Here is a 17,253-nt window from a genome sequence, read left to right as displayed (position 1 = left end):
GTTTACTTTAAAGTACATTTTAAATGATCATGTTATAATAATCTTTTGTCATGCTTTAAAGAAGTACATTTATTTTGATGTCTGGACTAACACACTAAAGAAAATATATTTAATTACAAATATATTCAAATACATGACAGTGCACGTTTCAATACAAATATACAAATAAAGTATATTTTAGTTTATCATAACTGCTTGTTACATTTGGTAATACACTTTACCATATTTCAAAGAAAATGGAAATAATTATGAAGATAGTAAGTCCTGGGTGGGTCCAACAAAACACTCTTAAGTTGAACTAATTGCATTTAACCCTCTAATGTCATTTTTTTTATATACACTCACCGGCCACTTTATTAGGTACCCCATGCTAGTAACGGGTTGGACCCCCTTTTGCCTTCAGAACTGCCTCAATTCTTCGTGGCATAGATTCAACAAGGTGCTGGAAGCATTCCTCAGGGAGTTTGGTCCATATTGACATGATGGCATCACACAGTTGCCGCAGATTTGTCGGCTGCACATCCATGATGCGAATCTCCCGTTCCACCACATCCCAAAGATGCTCTATTGGGTTGAGATCTGGTGACTGTGGAGGCCATTTTAGTACAGTGAACTCATTGTCATGTTCAAGAAACCAATTTGAAATGATTAGAGCTTTGTGACATGGTGGAAGTAGCCATCAGAGGATGGGTACATGGTGGCCATAAAGGGATGGACATGGTCAGAAACAATGCTCAGGTAGGCCGTGGCATTTAAACGATGCCCAATTGGCACTAAGGGGCCTAAAGTGTGCCAGGAAAACATCCCCCACACCATTACACCACCACCACCAGCCTGCACAGTGGTAACAAGGCATGATGGTTCCATGTTCTCATTCTGTTTACGCCAAATTCTGACTCTAACATCTGAATGTCTCAACAGAAATCGAGACTCATCAGACCAGGCAACATTTTTCCAGTCTTCAACTGTTCAATTTTGGTGAGCTCTTGCAAATTGTAGCCTCTTTTTCCTATTTGTAGTGGAGATGAGTGGCACCCGGTGGAGTCTTCTGCTGTTGTAGCCCATCCGCCTCAAGGTTGTGCGTGTTGTGGCTTCACAAATGCTTTGCTGCATACCTCGGTTGTAACGAGTGGTTATTTCAGTCACTGTTGCCCTTCCATCAGCTCGAACCAGTCTGGCCATTCTCCTCTGACCTCTGGCATCAACAAGGCATTTCCGCCCACAGAACTGCCGCTCACTGGATGTTTTTTTCTTTTTCGGACCATTCTCTGTAAACCCTAGAGATGGTTGTGCGTGAAAATCCCAGTAGATTAGCAGTTTCTGAAATACTCAGACCAGCCCTTCTGGCACCAACAATCATGCCACGTTCAAAGTCACTCAAATCAACTTTCTTCCCCATACTGATGCTCGGTTTGAACTGCAGGAGATTGTCTTGACCATGTCTACATGCCTAAATGCACTGAGTTGCCGCCATGTGATTGGCTGCTTAGAAATTAAGTGTTAACGAGCAGTTGGACAGGTGTACCTAATAAAGTGGCCGGTGAGTGTATATATACTTCATCGGAATGGTACGAAACTTGGTAAAAGATTTGGCACTTGCTATGTGCAGACAAAAAAAAAGTCACACTTGTAACTACTCCTCGCGGTCAAAAGTTGGAAATCAATGGGAAACGAATTTCATAGTAGTGGAAACTTTTGGGACTGCGCCCCACCAAATCTTACTGAATGCTCATTTTTTGACATATGAAACTCAAATTTGGAACACGACTTGTTTAGATTTATTTGCTTTGATTTTCTCGCAGTTTTAGAGTAAAACAGAAATATATATGTCTCATATAAAAATTGAAAATAGTATGTTTGTGTATTTTTTATAACAATAAATGTAAAATTCTACAACTTTTTTAAGTTCACTTTTTTTAAAACTTTATTCTCTTCAGCAATAATCTGCAAAGTGTCGTCTTTAAAAAAGCTACCAAACTTAGTATGTGCTACAAAGCATTTAAGATTTATGACTAAGTTGGAGATTTATTTTTCAGCTATATGCTCAAAAAGTGAATAAATGGATTATAACTACTGCATAGGCCTAATATTATCAAACTAAAATATAGTACATTCATTTCATGTCATTTGTGACCACCACGAGAGGAGCACCAGAGGGTTAATATCAATTGAATCTATTTTATTTTAATTATAAATAACATGCAATTGAGTGTCCAAAAACGTTTCAGTGCATTTTCTTTTAAAGTATTTTATTCCTGCAATAAGTACTCTTTTTAAAAGTATGCTGAAGCGTACTTCTTTTTCACAAGAGTGCACCATCCCCTCTTTGCTTTAAAAAAAGACCATGCCTTCAAGACTGTATGAAGGATCTCCCTCGGGTTTACTGATCTCCATATCCTGGCCGCTGAGAGAGGATCTAATTGAATTACCCAAACGGAAGTGGTATTTGGATGCGCTTGCTCTTTGAGTAAATGAGCGGGCCTCATTATTTCTCAAGAGGATGGTCTTTGTGGTGAGCATGCACAAAGGTACATGTCCTGAGGACGCACTTCACTTACTCAGTGCTGCGCTCCATCCATCCACACTTCCGGTCCTCTTGCTATCAACACCAACCTGACAAAACATCATGAATGACCAGCTTCAATTACAAGGTGTAGAGGTTTGAGTTAAACTGTACCCTGAGAATAATAGTCATAGATTATTATATTACCATATTGTATGGTTAGGTGTTGTTGCTTAGTGAGGGGACAGTGATGTTTATAGTTTAATTTGAATTTGTGATCTGATCATGTAAGCTGGATGCATTATGAATTACTGGTGTTACTATCAGTTGCAAACACACATGGTCTCATTGTCTGTGGCGATGCAAATGGAAATTGCATTCCAAAGATTTAGCCTGTACTCTCTGTGCATAATGCAGTGTTGATATAGGCTGCACTTGTGGAAAAGTACACTACTTTTACACTTATATTACAGATATTATATACTTTAACAGAATAAACTTAACTGAATATATTTTCAACACTTAATTAGGCCTACATCTTAAAAGAAATACATCTTATACAATTAAAATAAAATAGTTTATAAAATGCAGTTACATGAACTTACATGAATGTTTTTTGTAGGACTTAAGTAGATCTATGTCATTTCATAATTACTTTGTAGCAGAAATGATACCAAATGTGACTAGCATACGGTAAACTAAAATATACTTTAATGTAATTTCTATTCAAACTTGTGTTGTGTATTTAGATAGGCCTATATTTGTAATTACTAATTTGTCATTTGTAATCGAATGTCACTCAACACATCAAAATAAGTTTACTTTTTTAAGTTCTTTAAACAAAAGATTATTAAAAAATAATGATTTTAAAATGAAACGTTTCATTTGATTCATAAGTGTGGTAAGACTACTAATCTTGAAAGTGTACACTCTTAGCCTACACTTAAGTAACTTTCTTTTTATTTTTTATTTCTTTCTTTATTTTTTAAATATAATTTGAACATTTGAAGAACAATACCAGTGCACATTCAATACAATTAAGCTCACTTATTTTTCACAAAGGTGCTGTGTATGAGATTTAACACTCAATGATGTAAACATTGTTATTTTTTAAACTAGGCCTATTATTTATTTAGTCAACATTTTTTCTTTCTTTTTTCAATTTAAAACATTTAAAGTGTTAGGCGTTCATGTCGTTTTGATAAATAAATATGGCTTGCATATACACTGTTGCGTTTGTTTCACTAGGAATTTACTCCAGAGATCAAGCCTGTGTGGTTAATAAATGACATTGATGATGTTGATAGGGTGGTGATGTGTTGTTGTAGTCCAGGGTGGCTGTGGGGGAAGGGACAGAGTTGAATGGCCCAACGGGCCTCCCCACCCCTCATACTCACAAGAGAGGGTCAACAATGTGGAGGTTGTTGGGTGTTGTAGTTCTATCACTGAGATAAATTGTGCAATTATTAAAACTGACGGCATGTTTACAAAAAAACATATTTACTGCAGTGTCCGATAATATTGACATGGCCTGTCTGAATCGGTCTGCATATTTATCTGCTATTCTAAGGATTTATTTTCAACCCATACGCGCAAAACAACTACAAGTTCCATTATGCTACCCGTGTATTCTGCGCATGCGCAGTAGTTGAGGACGTGTGGATTTAATAGCCATGAATGGGGTGGTGGAGACGAGGGTCTGTGGATTTTATCCAGATGCTAAAATTAATGTTTGTACCTCAATGGAGTTATTTTCATCGTAACTTTTAACACGAATACACTCGACTGCATTAAATGCTTCACGTGAGTCAATCTCGTCCGGCGTAACAGCTCTTTTGTTTTCATCGCGTGGCTCGAAGCAAATCACGGTTTCGATTGTTTTCTATTAAACATGCCGGGGAACAAGTCGGCGCTGATCCAGAAGATAGCGAGCCAGGCTTGTGTGACCTTTGCAAACTCTTCCTCTGCCATTGGGGACAATAACGTGTTTTTAGAGCAGCAGGCAGGGTTGGTTTCCCTGCTCTCCGACATAAGGGCTGCGGATCTGAACATTGCGCCACCGAAGCAAGTCTCCATATCCTCCCCACAGTCCTCAGCAGTCCCTCCAGTCACATACATGCACATCTGTGAGACTGATCTCTTCAGCATGGGAGTGTTTCTGCTGAAGTCTGGGACTTCCATCCCCCTGCATGACCATCCTGGGATGAATGGCATGCTGAAGGTCCTATACGGCAAGGTCAATATAAGGTGTTATGACAAGTTGGATAAAGCTGTGGGTGCTGAGAGTGAAACTGAGAGGCAGTTTGAGCCACCGCCGATGCCTTTCCAGGGGGATGATGTGAGGAGAGCCGTGCTGAGGTCTTCCGGGCAGTTTTCTGAGCAGAGCGGCCCTTGCATCTTGTCCCCTCTCAAAGACAACCTTCATGAGATTGATGCAGTGGATGGACCAGCTGCGTTTCTTGATATATTGGCACCACCTTATGACCCTGATGATGGGAGAGATTGTCACTACTACAAAGTTTTACAAACTGCTGGCAAAAAGTCAGAGCAGAGCGGTGAAGATGAAACTTGGGTTTTAGAGATCCCCCAACCGGATGATTTCTGGTGCGGGGGGGAGCCTTACCCCGGTCCTAAAGTTTCAGTGTAGAGATGAACAGTGGAATGGACCGGTAGCCTCTGCACATGATCCGTCTTCGCTCCAACTCAGATGTGTAAAAATTTAGTATTTTTCTTGGGACTGGAAACACCACTACATGATTTTAAATGCCCAGTCCAAGCCTATGCGCCCCATAGGCTACATCAACTCTTTTGTGGCCTTGCTTGTGAATAATGAATGTATACATTGAAAAGCATTTACTCTTGTATACGTGCACACTATATATCTACATTAAATACTTGTTTAATTTATTTAAGAAGACTGTACACAAACACTAATTATTATGTACTGTTTATATTTTTACTGTTGAAGTACTATTAAAATGATTGTAAATCATTTTCATTTTGGCTTTGTCAGCATTTTGTGTGCATCATGTGCAAGCAAGGTTATTCTACATTATTATTGTTGACTTAATTATTTGTGTATTAATTAAAGTTGCCACTGTTGCACTCATACTTGAAAGTAGTGCTATAAAAAATTGCACTGTTATTGTCCATTTGCATATCTAAGTTTAATTAAACATAATAATTAACTTGACCCTTCATAGCCGTTTTTCCACTGCATACGAAAAACATGAATTAGGTGAAGAGAGGAAAGTGGGAAGCTAAACAATTCTTATCTTCTCATCTTAATGCGTGGACAATTTGCTTTGCTTATAGTTTTGTTATCACTAATGATAACGATTCTGTAAATTTGGAATAGGTTGTGTCGCGTATTTGAGTGAAATCTGTTTTTAAGTCAGACTTTCAGTGTGAATGTTAGCAGACATATTAATGTCTAATGTGGCGTCATGTTTCCCACACATTGTCTGTCACATTAACGTACGAGACAGGCTTGTGTCTCGGGCCTAAAAGTAATCATTTGTTTTCATAATTCTTAAATCATTATGTTAGACATTGTCCTTTCCTGCATCCCTTAAAGGAATAGTTCACTTCAAAATGAAAATTCTGTCATCATTAACTCACCCTCAAGTTGTTTTAAACCAAATGAATTTCTTTCTTCCGCTGAACACAAAAGAAGATATTTTGAAGAATGTCAGTAACAGTTGATGGACCCCATTGACTTCAATAGTATTTTTTTCCTACTATGGAAGTCAATGGGGTCCATCCACTGTCTGGTTACCAACAGTCTTCAAAAAATCTTCTTTTGTGTTCAGCTGAAGAAAGAAATTCATAAGGTTTGAAACAACTTGAGGATGAGTATGACAGATTTTTCATTTTGAAGTGAACTATTCCTTTAAGGGCTTTCTTTTTATTGACCTGGCTCATGTGAACTGAACAGAAAGTAATCAGATGGTCCTTTGTTAAGCTCAGCTTATGTTCAGTGCTGTTTGTTTGTTAAGTGCAGTTGATTAAATCTATATATCAATTACCATATAAAGGAATAGTTCGCCTAAAAATGAAGATTCTGTCATTTACTCACCCTCAAGTTGTTCCAAACCTGTATGAGTTTCTTTCTTCTGTTGAACACAAAACATGATATTTTAAAGAATTGACAGTAGCCTTTGACTTCCATATTATTAAATTGTCCTACTATGGAAGTCAAAGGCTACCATCAACTGTCTGGTTACCGACATTCTTTAAAATATCATGTTTTTGTGTTCAACAGAAGAAAGAAAAGCATTCAGGTTTGGAACAACATGAGGGTGAGTAAATGATGACAGAATTTTCATTTTGAAGTGAACTATCCCTGTTTTTCTAGAATACAACATTAATAAAGTAAAATTTTCAGTGTATCGTTGATGGTTTCAATTATTCACTTATATAAATGCAGTTTAGTTTAATAAGCCTCTCATCCTTTTAGTTAGAACATTGTAAATATTGTAATCATGTAAATATGGGGTTGTCCCAGCCCTAAATGTGGGGGTTGGTACACCTTCAACCACATACAACCACAGAGGTTCATACAGTGGCAACAATTATTTGTCATTTTCAGTGTCGTTTCTCAATTTTCATACCATAGACTCATGAAAAGAGTGGTCATAACATATTGTGTTGTGTCAAATCCATAGATTCATAAATCACAAGTGAGTCATTTTGTCCACCTTAAACATTACCCTGTATTGAAAATTAAGGATTGTAAATATTCACACCCTTTGTGCACTTGTAAACAACACAGTGTGTGTGTGGGTGCTGACCCTTATGGGACCATGAGTCAGAGCTCAATGGTGCCAAAACGGGAATGTCCCTACAAGTCTACTTCACTTTTTCCTTTTACACTACTTTATCTCTAATACAAATCAGACAGTTAAACAAAAGTTCACAATTCAGGTGTTGTTTATTATTTCCATGTTGACAAAGTAGGACATTATTGACCTGCGTTAGTCACTTCATAACAAATACATTTATATCAGTCAGAACAACCACAGAACAAACGTCAAATCGCTATGAGTTCAGCTATATACAATTCTTGTTTAAGCACAATTGCAACACGAAACAGTGTGTACAAAAATATATCTTCAAAAACTTTCATATTAAAGGATAATGTACAATTTAATTCAAGCCTTCTGGTGTATGTACAAGATGAACGGACAAAAGGCACGACAATGGGAGAAAATAGTGATGTTAGACACCTTTTGACACCTCTGAAAGTTTAGTTTAAATTAACTTTTTTCTTTTTTTTTAAATGCAACCTCTCAACTTTCCACTTTTTATCTAAGACACAATTCTCCCACGTGCTATCTAGGTTATTTTATTATTATTAAATTAATTAATTGGCCTAAATATATATTCAAACAAAGTGCGTTTGGTCAGTCAGCATGCGACTGAGGCAAAAGGAAAACGAACATCGCACCACCTTTAAAAGTGCGCACAATAAATGTGTCCATATCGATTTGGCACTTGATTTCACAACATCACTTCACCCAGTTTTAATATATTACGAATGGTGCATTATTATTATATTGCCTACATAGTGTTGGATATTGCACAGTCCAGTTGAAAGTTTACTGGCTTGAAGCGGACGAGCAGATGCCCGTGGCGACGCCGCGCTCTGAGCTGGACACACCAGAGGACGAAGAGGAGGATTTTCTCTCCTTCTGTCGCAGGTGGATTTTGGTGTGTCTCTTTCTCTCGTCGCTCCGCGCGAACTTTCTCCCGCAAAAGTCGCATGCGAACGGTTTCTCTCCGGTGTGCGTGCGGATGTGGGTCGTCAGGTGGTCGCTGCGACTAAAGTTCCTCATGCATATCCGACACTGGAATGGTTTGTGGCCGGTGTGGATGCGGATGTGTCTAGTGAGCTCGTCGGACCGGGAGAAGCGCCTGTCGCAGCCCTCCGCCGGGCAGGGGTAGGGACGCTCGTGCACGGGCGTCTTGCTGGGTCTGTTGGGGTACTTCCTCGGGCGCAGGATGGGCCTGAGGGGCAAATTCTGCGGGCTGTAGGCTGTGGGTAGCCGGGGTCCATCAGATACCGGGCCCGCCAGTGTGAAGTTCCTGATAGTGTTCAGGGGGGTTAAAGGGGGCGGGACTCTGAAAGAGTCCAGCGGGCATGAGAACGGTTTGCGGTCGGGCATCGACTGCATGTCCCTCTGGCACGGGGGTTGGAAAAAGCCGGCGTAGTCCGGGATGATGGGGAACAGCCCGGAGTCTGTGTTTGGCTTTGGGGATGAGTAGGATGGCGGAGGATAGGAGATCGGACAGGTGGAGGTGGAGAGGAATGCGGATGGGTCTTGATACATCTCTCCGCATCCAGAGTAGGGTGGCGGGGGAGAGTATATGTGCTCCATGTCTGCCTGGTTCTGCGCCATGGTGCAGCTGAGAGTGCTGGAGAAGTGGCCGGGGGACACTGAGGAGGCTGGTGACGAGGATGCTGAGGATGGCTGGGTCATGCCCAGGATCCCCGCGCTCACGATGTTTATCACGCCCTCTGGGTTCCAGTTTCCTGGGTACTGGGAGTCTATGGAAAACTTTCCCATGTAGGTGAAAGTTTGGTTGCGAGGGCCAGTTGGTTGCGCGAAGCTGCTGGAATAGGATAAGTCGAGGGAGCGCTTATCCGTGCTCATATCCCCGCTAAGCAAGCCATCTGCAAGAAAATGAACATAAAAGCAAGGTTTAGATACACGTGAAAGAAGGCTGTCTTATGGATCATGCAACCATCAGATGCAAAGCTCGTAGCTTTTACGCACACATCAGTAAAAAGATGCTCACTGTAAAATCATCATTAGGCATAGCATCGTTGTTTGCAATAATTTCTGTCCCCGTTTTCTTTTTTTAACCAGTCAAACATAAGCACATTGTATGTTTCCAGTTGAAGCAAGTTGGATTTCCCATACAAAATAACCACGTTTTCATTCCCACTGAATACCCTATAGATGCGAACGGTATATCAACACACACAGAGAGCACGTGAGGATGGAAGCAGTCGAGATGCGCGCATCATTCTTACCTCCAGAGTGCATCTGCTCGTAATGTCCTCCTAAATCACCGTTTGGAAATATAGTCACAGATGCTGGCAGTGATGTGGCAAGCTCGTCCACTGAGTAGATGCTTTCGGCAAGCGGGTGCACAAAGCCACCCAGAGTTACGGGGGCTTTCTCCAAAGTTTTAGCTGTCATCATGAAGTCCTAAGAAGCACTCGTTCTGATGTTCACAAAGTGTTTTGTGCCTGTGCGAACGCTCGCTCAAAACGTTACATGTGGAAAGCTGTCAGTAAACGGGTTGTTTAGCGTTCACTGTGATGCCATCTGACGGCTCTGTGTTGTTGAATGACAGATCCTTGCGGAGCTTCTAGTGGTAGTATGTATTTATGGTGAGCCTATCAATGTGTCACTACGTCACTGACCATTTAAGGACTGAATGGCAAAAGAAAAGTAGCGCTGCGCGATCTGATTGGTTATAGACTGCGTGACGCGTTGAGGTAATACTTGTCAATGGAGAATCTTCTCTGTACAGCCGCTCATGCATAAAAAGCAATGTGCTCGGAGACAAACAAAAAACAAAGTATATTGCATATTGTTTGAAAATATTTTTAGATAAAAGAAAATAACATAAATAGGCTAAAGGCATACGCTCGCTGAAAGATAACGAATCCTAAGTGGAACAAAAATCTTCCGTTTTGATACAACGCATCATTCTCAATCAGGAATTCCGGTTCATTTTCACACCATAAATGGTTTTATCCGGCAAACAGATACACCCCTTCGTCCATTTATGGAGCATATTCCGGAAATTGAGTATCGGAAACTCGCGAGTGTTGCCGAGCAAAGAGATGCGGCTCAACAAGCGGCAGAAAACCACAATCAAATGAGAGACACAATCACGGAATTTCTACCTTTGCTTCAATGGCACGGTCGGAAAGTGCGCTATTTAAATAGACCCCATGTTTTTGGAAAGAGGGAAACGTTTTTAGTAATGGTGTTCTATAATTAGAGTGCTGGAAAGTAAATTTATTATAATAGTTCAACAAAAGTTGATATATTTTTGTTTTGCTGTCTATACTGCTGGTGTTTGAGCGTTCACGGCGCATTTGATATTAAAAACAGCATAATTATAACCGCATGGGAATTCCTAGCTCAGACCGTTTTGTTCACTGCTTTGTTTTTCCTATCATAGGCTAGACCTAAACATTGAATGTGCCTATACTTCAATTAATCCAACTCTTGCTCCAACACTTAAACGCAAGAAACTAAAACTTTCCAAATGTAAATGCCTGTATACGTAAATAGAAATGCTTTCCGCTGTGAGGTTTAAAGATGCGACCAAATAAAAAAGATGATAGAAGTGAATTCCCCCCGTGGGTTTAGAAACTGCACTTACTAAGACATACGGGGGAGGAGGGAGCTGAGGTCGGAATTTCAGCCAATGATTTTAGGCTACTCTATTACAGAATCAATCCATATTAACATGCACAAAAATTACAGCTAACTTTTTTGAGTGATTTGAGCTTCATGTGGGCCTATGTGTAAATATAGGACTTATGCAGCTACTGGATAGATGATCCGTATTAACAGCCTTTCACCTAAAATTATCTTTAGAATGCTATGACGTATGTGCATCACGTAGATGGCCAAAAATGTCACATAATATTACCTAATTATAACTAATATTATAATTTTTATAAGCTCATATCTGCCCTGAAGAAATCCACATAACACCAAAGCAGAGAAAATTAGCAATCACTCATGACATCTTTCAATGTTCAATAGAAATGTTTGCCGCGCGCGCGCTCAGTGGATTGAAGTCCTCGCGCGGAGTCAGTGTCTGCGTCTCAATTAGCTATCACACATGCCGTGGTTACTCGACTTCTGTCTGAGTTATGACTGTTGGAATGATCGCTCGTGTGTGTATGTGCGTTTTCAGGGCATATGTTCATCTCTGGAAAAACTCTTCCATTGAACTTCCGACATCCCACACAGCATGGAGACGGCCGGGTTGACTGTCTCACGTGTAAACTTTTCAACACCATATAGGTTACTATTTTAATAGGCTTTTTCAACACCATATAGGTTACTATTTTAATAGGCTTTTTCAACACCATATAGGTTACTATTTTAATAGGCTTTTTCAATGCTTATTATCTGAAGCAAACATCATTTCTTCGAGATAAGTGGATAGAAGCAAATGTCAACAAATCCGTTTAAATTTCCTTACACCTTGTAACGTTTTGTGAACATTTAGGCTTAAACCCGAACATGAAAAGCCCGGTGGGATTACAAATGATATAACAATGGAACTGAGCGAGATTTGAAATTTTGAATAGGCCTATAGCCTATGCGTAAATCTACAAGGGTGTTTTTATTTGAGTGTGTGTAAACAGCTAGGCTAGTTAAAACTATATCATAAAGCTGGCTATTAATTTAAAATATTGTTAAATTAATATATAATATATTTTTAGGCTTGTAACTGTAAATATAAATAAACAGTTTATCGCGACTTGCGTGGGTTATGTCATAGCCTATCATATGGACAGGGGGCAGTATATGTCCCTTTACCGCGGACTGACACTTCACTGACAAAAAATAGGCCCTAGCTCTCCTTTTTATACTGTTACTCTGTTAGATGAATAACGGAAGGTGTAGGCTAAATAACCTCATTAGCATAGGTATCTCAAGTATCGTAAAGAACAAAAAATATTATAAAAAATGTTATAACAAAAAATTGAACTAAGCACAATTTCTATTTTTATTGTTTCTGAAGTAGAAAAAAAGATCCAAATCAAATCAGCCTTTACTCTTCACACTTTATATCATATGCTTTACATTTACCATTTTCAGTCATGCTAAAATTGCAGAAGGAATGTTTTTTGTCTTGTTCATCTAATTTCATAATTAAAATTGTATCCAAATATAACATTAAATATAAAATAAATCATATATATCACCTTGACAACCCCATACCCAGATGGCAATCCCAAATATGTCATTCGTTTACCTCCATTTGCAACTTTCACTTTTGTAAAATCAGTGTTGAAATCATTATTATGAGAAATTTTCAAATGCAAACCTGCTAGAATCCTCTAAGAAATGTGTTATTGCTTATTGTCAGAGAGTGTGTTTAATACCAATGACAATTGTAATAATTGCATTTAAAATATAATAAACAGAGGAGTGTTATTTAGGGTCATTTTTGAAGATCAGCTCATTAGCAATTCAGAAATAATTTCAGCATTTTTTTTTGTTGTTTTTTTGTTTTGTTGTTCTTCAAACATGACAGGAGCTTGCAAGGGCGTCTGAATCGTCCCGCACACAGGAAACCTCAGTTCACACCCCCAGATTTGATAGTACAATGAAAATCCCCAAAGCACCCTGTTGTCCATCAATCACGTATATATTTTTAGCGCCACCCTTGCAAGCTCTGGTTATTTTTGAGAAGGTGTTGCTGTCATCATAAGCATAGCTTGAGAACAGTTTGTGATCTCAAAACACCATCGGAGTGTCATAATTACTGAATGAATTAGAAATGGAGCCATCTGTTGCCACTGCATACACTTGTCACTGACTCTATGGTGGAAGGATACTATAACTGAGATGCTATGGTGTATAGAGCTTCAGAAGCCTTTTATAAATGAAAAAATACGCAGAAAAAAATACATAGAAAGCTAAAAGTCTTATTAGGCTAACTTTTTTTTTTATACTGCCCCCACTCTTGTCACATGCCTAAACTGAGCGGACACTTTCAGGGCTGTTAATGGGCTTTGTGGCTAATGATTTAATGAGGGCCCCATGCATCCGTAACCTGTCTGAGGTCCCCTCTAGTCCACACGGTCCGCTCTGAATCTTTTATCGCCGCTGTCGCTCAAGCGGGCAATTAGTAAAGAGGTCGTGTCGTCATAATGACATCTCAGTAGATATTGACTGGAGTGCGTCCCCGCAAATCACCCCAAACGCTCAATAGCGAGGCAGGGCCAGCAACACGCCACAGTTACATTATCACCCGCAGACGTTTAGTGCCGGACAGCTTTGCGTGTTTGTCAGGCGCGCCGGTGCTTTCCTTGCCCCGTGAATAAAGACTACAGCGAGTAATGTGACAGACCGTGGCCAGACTGATTACAGGGACGTGTCAGTCGCTGTTAATGGGGGAAGCCCTTTAAACAATGTCTTGGTTCTGAGCCTGAACATCCATAATGAGGAGGTAATGAACCTGCTCCTGTTTCTGCAGGCTGTATTAATTGCGAAGGGAATCAGCTTCCTTCTTCAAGGCGAGAAGAATTTGCTTTTGAGATCGAGATCTTGTAGATGCATGGATATGCACGTGCATAATGCTTGGCAAATAAATCCACCCCATCAGCAACTGCTATGATATAGACTTCACTGTAACTGTGGCCGCGTGACAGCTCGAGAAAGAAGCCAGGCTCGACACAAAAGCGCTCAAGTCTTCACAGAACAGCGACAATCTTAGCCACTGATTGCCACATCTGAATGCTTCACATTTTCAGGGATTCTTGTGTCCTCCCCCACAAACGAAAGAAGGAAACTTCTTCAGATGCATGTGTCTTTTGTTGTACGCCTACAGATGCAAAAATGTTTGCACACTGTGCAGAAGTGGCCCGCTTTGGCAGAGCGTGCCGGGCCCGCCGAATGCCCATTGGCAGCTGGGATCTGGCTGTCCCTGCTGGGAATGATGGTCTCAATGTAATGGACACCCACACATGGCAGCCACTGAATTCAAGAGCTTTCTTTCTTGCATGTGCTCGGGGTCTCCTGGGGTCAAATGACTCCTGCACATTGAGGAGACATAGATTGACATCCTTCTGCATCAGCCTTTGCATTGTTTGTCATGTTGGTTTCATTGTTCTCTATTACTCATCAAGTTGTCCATGAGATCAGCACACACAACTAAAGGCTTTATGATATAACTGTACTCACTAATTGAGTAAATATGGGTCGTTTATTATACTTTGATAGTATTGCAGTTTACTTTCTAGGCATATTTGAAAACATCTATCTATCTACAGTATCTATACAGTATCTATCTATCTATCTAGAAGGAAAGAAAAAGAAAGAAACGGGAAAACAGGACAATTTACAAATCTGCTCTAGGAAAGGAATGCCTCTCCAAACTGGTCAGGCATATGACAATACACCATAAAGCAAGCTGTCAAGTTACGCCCACAAAATTCAGATGAGGTTTGTCGAAGAGGGGTGAATGGACACAAACCTGCTCTAGAGCCAGCTGAGATCTAAAGACCAGCCGTGGGAGACTCCGCACAACATCAATTGTTCTTTTTACCGAGTAGGAGGCCGTTTTTCTTAGTGAATTTGTGTAGGTGTTACTTTTCTATAGACGCTCACCTTCAAAGGACTTTTCCGTTTGTGCTTTTGGTATTGGCGAGCTCGGTGATTGTTGTAGCTGTTTATTTTGGTAATAATAATCTGTTTGCGTTTCCTATTTATGAAAATATCCTCTAAGTCATACAATTTATTTAAACAAAAATCACAGTATTTTTGATTCTAGCAAAAAAATATTTTACTTAATAATATTTGAAACAATTATTCTAAAAAATTAAATAAAAAAATAAAAATAAAAAAGCTTTTAACATTATTTTCTATCTTGAGTCTAGTAACATGCATTTTATTTTAATTTGACTTTTTTTTTTTGAAGGACAACACACCATTAAGTCAACTCAGATTCACAGAAACGGTCGAGAGCAATAATACCTTTCCGTAAAAAAAAGTTTCGCCCTGGTATTTGATAATATCCCATTATCCACATTATCTAAATGAAGGTCTCTGCTCAGAGACAAGTACTGTACACCCACAGGTTCAACATCATGCAGCATTACAGTGCATTAAAGTGCACACACACATGCTCAAACACATGAAGAAACATTGGTGATGGTGAACGCTATACTCACATTATCAGTGCAGCATGGAGAGTGGCTCTTTGTGACTTCCCATCATATGAGTGGGCTCCTCCAAGAGCTTCACGCGGCTCCAATAGCAACACAGCGCTCCACACACACTCACACACTCCTGGGATAGCTGGTGCTCCTCATGCAAACTGATCTGGTTTCAAACTGATTGCCTATATTCTACCATGTGGCTATATGAGGTGCTGTCTTACTCTCTCGCGCTGGTTTATGGGGGTGTAACAATGTGGAAGAAGGAAACTCAAGACAATGCTTGGACTTCATGTGTATCCTACATCTTTGACATTGAAATTATCATGATAATGTTAAGTCAGAGGTGCAAAAGCTGAAATGCTTTGACGGACAGAGTCGTGGGTTCTGGTGTCATTCAGACATCTTGCTTAGAGGGTGGACAACGCAGTCATGCATGCGACGCACGTGTTCATTAACTGTTCTTATGCAGTGAATCGGATAAGCCACAAAACAATGATTATCTTCCTATTTAATTACAAAGCACATTGGAATTATTAGGTAAAATACTTTTGTTACTCCATCGCGATTTGAACACACCCCTAATGCTAAGTATTAAACTTAGGAACTCGCTGTTTGTAGACCTATTGAAAGAGGGACCAGAGTCATTTTCATGGACCAGAATCTCACGAGAAAACGTAGATATTTTGAAATGAATTTGTAGTCGTATGAAAATGCATTTTTGTATGCTGTAAGCAGATTGAATGGAAACAAACGAGATTGTACAAATTCATATAATTTAAAAAGTAAAATAGTTACAAATTCCCATGTGACTGAGATGGAATTTGACATGAAGTTGGATTCTTTTGACTTGGGCCAGTAAACAACTTTATAGGCTATATAAAAATGTTGCCTTTATGCTGCCATTGTTAACTTGATAAGTGCATTGATAAGTTTGAATAAAAAGAGTTTAAAATTACTAAACTAAAATTAGGCTTGTCTTGTTATACCGCAAGGTAATAAAATGTTGTCTGCGACAGTCTCATACTGACACTGGTTCTGATCCGTTCTCAGAGCACCGTCCTACTGGGGCAGCAGGTCACGTCCCAACACAAGCTTCATTATTTCTAATTACACCCGGTCCATCATTGACTTTTGCCTTCCCTATTAGCAACATCAGCCATTAACACTAATGTTCTGTTTAACACTGAAGATGCAAGACTTTTTTCTGTTCCCTGGGACTGACTGTAGCATAATGGGTGAACACTCGGAGCCTCTTTACTCTTAAATTCATGCATTACAGATATCCATGGCATCCTATTCATTTAGTAAGTTTCTGATAAACCTCACAAGCTTTATGGTGAAAATGACTGTGAATGGCGTGTTTATAGAATGTAAAAAGATTGTAGATATCATCAGGCAAGTTATCAAATTGAGTAAATTATTCTTAGTACTCAAATTGAATTAAATAAACAAGACTAAAATCATGCTCTGTTCTGCTCATTCAAATGAGAACACCACTTTCAATAGCAACACACAGAACACAATGGTGTTTGGCGTCAATGACATCAAGCCTGGCACGACATTTGAACAGAAGAGTATTATCAGTGAATATATATACACTTTATTTTGATGATCCTCTTAACATATTCTTTGACTCTAATTAACGATGAAACTATATGTCAATTAACTCTCAGAGTAGTAGACTGGTATGGCTGGGTTAGTAGAATAAGTTGTATAATAAGTACTTGCAAAGTTAATTATAGTCAGTAGAATGTCTGTTGGTCATAATAAACTGTTAGCAGATATTCATATATAGACATATATTCGTATATAGACA

General features: G+C 39.4%; 2 protein-coding genes across 3 annotated transcripts; one reads left to right on the top strand and one right to left on the bottom strand.

The window, feature by feature from the left end:
• The first annotated feature begins 4,144 nt into the window (after nucleotides 1-4,144).
• adoa (2-aminoethanethiol (cysteamine) dioxygenase a) lies at nucleotides 4,145-5,501 on the top strand. Its single transcript, XM_056245874.1, has one exon. The coding sequence runs from the start codon at nucleotides 4,395-4,397 to the stop codon at nucleotides 5,148-5,150; it is 756 nt and encodes a 251-aa protein (XP_056101849.1). The 5' UTR covers nucleotides 4,145-4,394; the 3' UTR covers nucleotides 5,151-5,501.
• Nucleotides 5,502-8,050: 2,549 nt separating this feature from the next.
• Nucleotides 8,051-15,588, bottom strand: egr2b (early growth response 2b). Of its 2 annotated transcripts, none has more exons than XM_056245873.1 (2): nucleotides 15,450-15,588; nucleotides 8,051-9,179 (listed from the first exon to the last, which is right to left on the bottom strand). In XM_056245873.1, the coding sequence occupies exon 2, from the start codon at nucleotides 9,157-9,159 to the stop codon at nucleotides 8,104-8,106; it is 1,056 nt and encodes a 351-aa protein (XP_056101848.1). In that variant the 5' UTR covers nucleotides 9,160-9,179; nucleotides 15,450-15,588; the 3' UTR covers nucleotides 8,051-8,103. The 2 variants fall into 2 exon arrangements, with proteins under 2 accessions (XP_056101848.1, XP_056101847.1); XM_056245872.1 differs by lacking the exon at nucleotides 15,450-15,588 and adding an exon at nucleotides 9,543-9,950.
• Nucleotides 15,589-17,253: the final 1,665 nt, after the last annotated feature.

This window comes from Rhinichthys klamathensis, unplaced genomic scaffold (genome assembly GCF_029890125.1).
Source record: "Rhinichthys klamathensis goyatoka isolate OS25496 unplaced genomic scaffold, OSU_Roscu_1.1 h1tg000035l_1, whole genome shotgun sequence".
Classification (NCBI taxonomy): domain Eukaryota; kingdom Metazoa; phylum Chordata; class Actinopteri; order Cypriniformes; family Leuciscidae; genus Rhinichthys; species Rhinichthys klamathensis.
This window is presented reverse-complemented; position numbering and strand designations above follow the sequence as displayed.

Excerpts from the sequence above, each read along its gene's own strand:
- egr2b (XM_056245872.1), bottom strand. The coding sequence starts at position 9,714 with ATGATGACAGCTAAAACTTTGGAGAAAGCCCCCGTAACTCTGGGTGGC. Across the intron at positions 9,180-9,542 it reads CGAGCAGATGCACTCTGGAG|ATGGCTTGCTTAGCGGGGAT; the intron begins GTAAGAATGATG and ends ATTTTCTTGCAG.
- adoa (XM_056245874.1), top strand. The coding sequence starts at position 4,395 with ATGCCGGGGAACAAGTCGGCGCTGATCCAGAAGATAGCGAGCCAGGCT.